This window comes from Alligator sinensis, unplaced genomic scaffold, assembly GCF_000455745.1.
Source record: "Alligator sinensis unplaced genomic scaffold, ASM45574v1 scaffold421_1, whole genome shotgun sequence".
In the NCBI taxonomy this organism is placed as follows: Eukaryota; Metazoa; Chordata; order Crocodylia; family Alligatoridae; genus Alligator; species Alligator sinensis.
Window position 1 is genome coordinate 915,057 of NW_005841871.1, and position 6,499 is coordinate 921,555.

The 6,499-nt window shown below is 43.5% G+C and overlaps 1 protein-coding gene across 2 annotated transcripts in view; it reads right to left on the bottom strand.

The window, feature by feature from the left end:
• The window catches only part of HTRA3 (HtrA serine peptidase 3), a 49,135-nt gene that overhangs the window by 27,128 nt on the left and 15,508 nt on the right, over positions 1–6,499 (bottom strand). For both annotated transcript variants that reach the window (XM_006017012.3, XM_014527162.1), the window contains exons 2-4: positions 5,710–5,809; positions 3,511–3,733; positions 2,707–2,901 (exon numbers count right to left, since the gene is read on the bottom strand). In XM_006017012.3, the coding sequence (XP_006017074.1) occupies positions 2,707–2,901; positions 3,511–3,733; positions 5,710–5,809 (518 nt within the window). The remainder of the gene's footprint in view (positions 1–2,706; positions 2,902–3,510; positions 3,734–5,709; positions 5,810–6,499) is intronic.

Here is a 6,499-nt window from a genome sequence, read left to right on the forward strand (position 1 = left end):
CCCAGCGCTCTTTCCTGCTTATGCAGGGGGTTGGACTCGATGATCTATTGAGGTCCCTTCCGACCCTAACATCTATGAATCTATGAATCTATGGAGACGTTTGTGACCATTTGACCTTGTAATCCCTTGGGGTGCTCTGGTGAACAGGCATTCCCCCAGATCCTGATGCACACCCTTTATATACTTCCCCTCCTGAACCTGCACTCCTGCTTGCCTCAGCCCTGGCAACTCTCAGGGAGCTTCATGGAGTGAAGGGAAATCCTCATGCTCTTTTGCAGCCAGTTTTGCTGTACCTGCAGTGAGTCTAAGGCAAAACTAATTCAGGGGAGCAGAGGAATGTCCCTCTGCTCCCTGGGCTATCCCTAAGACTCATAGAGCTAAGGCAAGGGGTCTGCATTGGGGAAGGGAAGAATTCACCAAGGCCGAGTACAGCACGAGGATGACATCCTGGGATTTGCTTGAGAAGCATCTATGGGTGCAAGCCAGAGTTTTGCTCGCTTTACCAGCTACAACATCACGTTGGTGGCTCATATTCATCTTGTGGTTAAATCATGACCCCCAAGTCCCTTTCGGCCATGGTGCTAGCAAGCATAGCAGTGTTGAGCCTAAGCATGCTGCGGATGTTTTTCCTCCCCAGAAGGTGGAATACCTTGCATTTTTCAGTGTTGAATGCCATCAGGTTTTGTCTGCCCATTTTCTGATCCGCCTAGGTCGGCCTGGATCACCATCCTGTCCTCAGGTGTGGACACTTTACCCCAAAGTTTGGTGTCATTGGCAAACTTGGCCAGTCTGCTTCCAACAACAAATGTCCATATCATTAATAAAACTGCTAAAGAGTATAGGTCCAAGGACAGAGCCTCGGGGTACCCCACTGGTCATGGTGCACCACAATGATTCTCCTTCCATCGATTACCACTCTCTGAATTCAACCTCGGAGCCAATTCTCCAGCCACCAGACTGTGACACAGCCGAGGTCACAGTTGGCCTATTTTTCCATGAGATGATCATGGGACACCAAATGGAAGGCTTTTTTAAAATCAAAATATATGATGTCAATCTCTTCTCCCTTGTCCAGGTGACATATCACCTGGCCATAAAAAGAGACAAGATGGATAGGTCTTGCCTGACCAGCAACAAACCCATGCTGGCTATCCCTCAGGATGTTGCCTTCAGCCAGTTTGTCAAGAATGGTCTCTTTGATCCTTTTTTCCAAGACCTTCCCCGGGATAGAGGTCAGGCTGATAGGCCTGTAGTTCCCCGGATCTACTTTCCTCCCTTTCTTGAAGATAGGCACCACATTGGCCTTCTTCCAATCTTCTACCTTCATATGCTATAACACTATAAAGGTGGTATTACAATGGCACCTCAGACCTGATAGATGTCTCCAGCATTACAGTAGGGCTGTATTTTCATTTGAGCCAAGCAATTGCACAAGACAGCAAGAGCCTCACTATATAGCACCTATAAAGGAAGGTAGGGTGGCACCTTAGAGCAGTGGCCTCCAACCATTTTAAATAGGAAATCACCTTTGGCACTTAAAAGCAACTCATGATCTACTGTGCACTGCCACCCCTCAACTCCCTGTCCAGCAGGTAAGTCTGTGGGGAGGGACGGGGAGAGGCAGATCAAGGCAGAGGGAAAAAAGGTTATTTGGGGACGTGCCTCCCCAGCAGGTAACTCCCACCCGGCCTGGGCCCCGATCAACTTACCCCTGCTCCTGCTTCTGCAGCACTGTCCCTCACCACGGGAGCCTCCATGTAGCCCCCACCCCTTCCCTCCCCCGTGAACTGACCTGCTGGGCTGGGGCATGTGCGTCCATGCACACGGGCAATCAGAGTCGATCTGAGGCTGAGGTGGGGGGCTAAAAGACTCTGAGATCTACCTCAAGAGGCTCCAAGATCTGGGAGGCAGTTTGAATGTGCATCTCCTGCTTTCCAACTAAGTGATTTAACTACCAGGTCACAGGCTAGCAACTGCTGAGGGAACCCTTCATCTGCCTATGAGGCAGGCAGTAGGTAAAGATTGAAGGATGAGGTGAATTAGCCAGAAGGGTGATGGCTCAGTGAGATAGGATGGTGCCCTGGAATATGCACCCACCTTGCTCTGGATTCTAGTCTGGGCCCCTGCTCCTAGCGGGTCAGAAACCTTCCTAGTGCTTTTTAACCAGTTACAGAAATAATATTAGATGCAATATGCCATGGGCTGCCTAAGGGGAGGACTGGAGAGCGCTCTGGGTAATGCATAAACTGCAACCTGATGGCTAGAGCTCCTTGCTAAGAAGCGAGAGCATTAGATTCAAAGTTCCTCTGGCAGGGAAGGGGGTTGAGGCTTGGTCTACTTCACCCTGGGCAAGTGCTCTAACCACCAAGACTCTCGGCTGGAAGGTAGGAGTCCTCAGCCTCCGTTTTACTTCCAGACGGCATGCACACAAAGCAATCCTATTCCCCCACAAGTGGAAATAGAAACTGAAACTGTGCATAGGTGCCAATGACTGCAGTTGCACAGCTATGTAAATACTTAGAAGGGGAAGAGGGAAAATGGAGTCTAGCCCTAACTAAGCTGTCATAAAGGAAAGGGTGCCATTTACTTGAAGAGAAGCCCTTATTTATTCAGTGGGATTCATCTTGCAGGCTATTCCCTGAAGAACAGGTGGAGTTTCAAGGTTCCAGGATCACAGAGCTCACTTCCTGACACGCCAGTACTTACATTAATAATGGCATCTGTCTGAACATAATCCATATCCGAGTCCCTCAGGCCCAGCTCCTTTCCATCTCGCTGAGCAGTGCTGACAATACCGGTTGTCACGGTGTTCTGAAGGGCAAATGGGCTCCCAATAGCCACGACAAACTCCCCAGGCCTCAGATCAGCTGAATGGCCCAGTAATAATACAGGCAGTTTTTTCTGTAAAAAAATAAAGAAAGAAACCAAATGAATGCTTGTTTGTGGCTGAATACATGAGAACAAACTGCAAGTACTAATCCCGAACAGAAGGAACAGCTGCCATTGTTCATCCACTGGATGAACAATTCTACCATGACACATCGAGACAACACAAGCCAAACCAACTCCGTGTAGTAGCAGGCCTTGCCTCTTGCTGCTGTCTTTAAAATAAGAGGAAGCAGGACTCTGAGCCCAACGCATCCATTTTCCATGAGACCACTCCCCCACTGAGATGGTGTGAATCTCATTGTAAGCCAGGTCCTATTCATATTGTGTACTCCTCAAATAGCAACCCTTTCCACTCTAAGGAAAGGTAGCAGGGTCTGGCTATCTCTTGGCTCTAATAAATAAGATCCATTTTTTTTCTAACCAGGGCTTGCAGCCCAGAGATGGCAAAATAATTTATTAATAAAATGTAAAATATTTCTAGACCAGTCCATTCTGGATGTTTTATCTCCAGATGTGCGCTAAGGAATTTTTCAGAATATTTTCCAGCAAATGAGGCTGTACCTAAAACCCAGCTATACTGAGCTTACTAATTTCATTAATTCAACCACTAAAACTACTTACTTTAGGATGAATCTTTATTGTTGCTATGTCTGATTTCTTGTCAATGTCTTTGATTGTAGCTTCGTAGGTATCTCCATTTTGTAGCTGCACTTTTAATTGCTGTCGCCCTGAAATAGCATTGCTGCTAGATACCACATGGGCATTGGTCACAATTAAACCTGAGTCTGACATAATAAATCCAGATCCACTGGACAGAGGGACATTTCGCCCAAATAGAGGGTGCCTATATCAGAAGCAAAAAACAAATCTCTCATAAATGAAGCTTGTAAGGAAATATAAAAAGGAACACAATGGTCATCCATAGAAGCTTATAAACATGAATCACCTTTCACTCCAATGAATCCCAAAACACACAATATATTTATTTATAAAAATTGTAAAAATTTGATTGTAAAATTTAACTTTGGATCGATAGTAATGAACATAATGCCAGTGATCCACGAACTAAGATTTATTGGAACTTGCTTGAGGGTAGTGGAATTATACATTTTTCTTGTTCTTCTCCATTTTTATTCCAAGGAAGATAGCTGGCAACAGATGAAGGGGAACCTGGCCATCTAACTCTTTTAGTCACTGCTGCTATGCAAGAGAAGTGAAGACTGGAGATAGAAGCTTCCTCCAAACACTGGAGCTACCAGCAACCAGTGGGAACTAACAGTAGGACTGGAGCCCCAAGTAGAAAAGGCATGTTCAGGGTAAAACAGGAGATGAGAACCTGGCAACTGAACAGCTTGTGAAGGGAAGAGCAGGAACAAGCAGCAGGGATTTGTGAATAAGGCAGTAGGAGAATGGACTAAGGGATGAAAAGTATGTCCAGGGGAAGGCACACAATGGGAAGTAAAAAAGAGTAAAACACATGGAGACTAAGAGCTGGAAAAGTGACAATAGTTTCACTTTAAAGTTAATTATACATTAGTTATGCCTTTTCCTTGTATCATACAATGAATATAGAGAGATCGTCTTAGAAAGTGGAGATGGGAAAGAAGATGGCCCACATGTCCACCTTTCTGCCAGAAGTGTGGTCCTTACTCTAAAATTATATGAATCCTCTGGTATATGCAGAAGTAATGAAGTGCAGCAACCCTTGAAACAGAACATCAAACACAGTAACCTGCAGGAACCTAATAGAGCCATAGATTTAAGGCCACATGAGCCTCATTCTAGACATCTAGCCTGACCTCTCACATAAGACAGGTCAGGCTGCATATGCTATAACACAGGCCATACACTTTTGCCAAGTTATTCCTGCATCAAGTCCATAACTTCTGTCTGAGCTGTAAAATATCTTTTAGAAAGACATCTTAATATAAAGATTTGAAGTAATAGAGAATCCCAAAGCTTCCAATATTGTTTTAATGTTTAATTTTCCCGACTGTGACTATTTTTAGATTGCTTTTCACCTAAATTTATGTAGTTTTTTGATGGATCAAATCTTGTCATGCCTATGTTAGGTAGTTAAAAGAACTATATACATCAGAAACCTACTCCCCTGTCTGGTACTTACATTTTTCTAAGATAAATTAACTGAACTGAGGTCCTTAGTTTCTCAGTGCAAGTGAAATAAAAAGTAAGTTGATACAATTCTTTCAGATTAGCTTTTTTTGGTAATTTTACTAGAGGGTGAGGTGGTGCAGGGGCCCGCCCAAGCGTTGCAAACCCAGAAGTGGCAAGATCAAGGCCATAGAAGAAGCACTCACAGCACAGCCTGTCAGATTCCAACAAATTTGTGAATTCTGCTAAATAACTTGTCACAAGGACACAAAAGAAGGATGGTATCTTTACTATGATCTAACAAGCAATGGCTCATATTCATCCATTTGTATTACTGGTTAATACCAAGATCCCTTCCTCTTGATCTGCTATTCTTACATAATTCAGCTTAGATTAATTAACACTAGATGAACCAAAATAATAAAGGAAGGAAACAGATCCTACTCCCCAGTGACCAAGGCTTCACATTGGAAAATAAAGACCTCTCCAAGGCTTTGACATGGTTTGTCAAGCTGCAGGAGGTTTCTGTAATGTTTTCTGCAATTATTTAATTCTAAGCCAACTTGGATAGTCACAAACTTCAGTCAAGACATTAGTCCGCTGTCATTTTACTTTGCTGCATAAGGAAGGACAAACGTGTTTGAAATCTTCCTGCCCCAACCTTCCCCCAAAGCAATGCAGTTAAACACAACCAATTTAAATAGTTACCTCAGGAAAAGCTCTATGTGCACAACTGCAGGCGCAATCTTTTCCACCACATCTGCAATGAAGTTAAACTTGTACCTTGGGCTGCTGGGCTGTAGGTGACCTATACTAGCAGAAAAAATTGGGTATGTTAATAAGAAAATACCCTTTTTACCACATAGAGAAGCTAAATGCTCCTTAAATAAGTCTAAAGTTCACATTGGGACATTCTTCAAGTGGGGGTGGGAAATCTAAATCCGTAAGACAGTTTAAAATATTTATGTTTCATTTTGTCTTGATAAAGTCAAATGACAAAGTCAATTGGCTGACATGTTCTTGGCTTTATTGGAACTCAGAAAGTTCAGCAATGGCCTTTTCTGGCTTCGGTCCTTTCATCCTCACTCCCAAGTTATGCATAATGATGATCCAAAACTTATATTACAGTAGCACCTAGTGGCCTTAACCAACACAGGGCCTCATTACATTTAGCCGCTATACAAACAGAAAACAAGTGTATTTGTTTATTTGTGACAAATGTCAGCTAACAGTAGATCTCCTACAGCATGTATGATTTACATTAATGTAATTCAGTAATGTGATTAACAGTATTGCACAAGGAAATATAAATATAGTCAATGACATTTCATAAAAGGATGAAAATCTCCAGAAAAAAACCCACCATCACCATACTGTGTTGCAATGCACTAAACATGACATTTGAGTACTATCACTCTGCTGAAACTCATGTTTCAGAATATGTGTATCACAGCCTTTTAACCCAGGGGTGGCTCATCCAGAACAGGGGGGGGGGGGG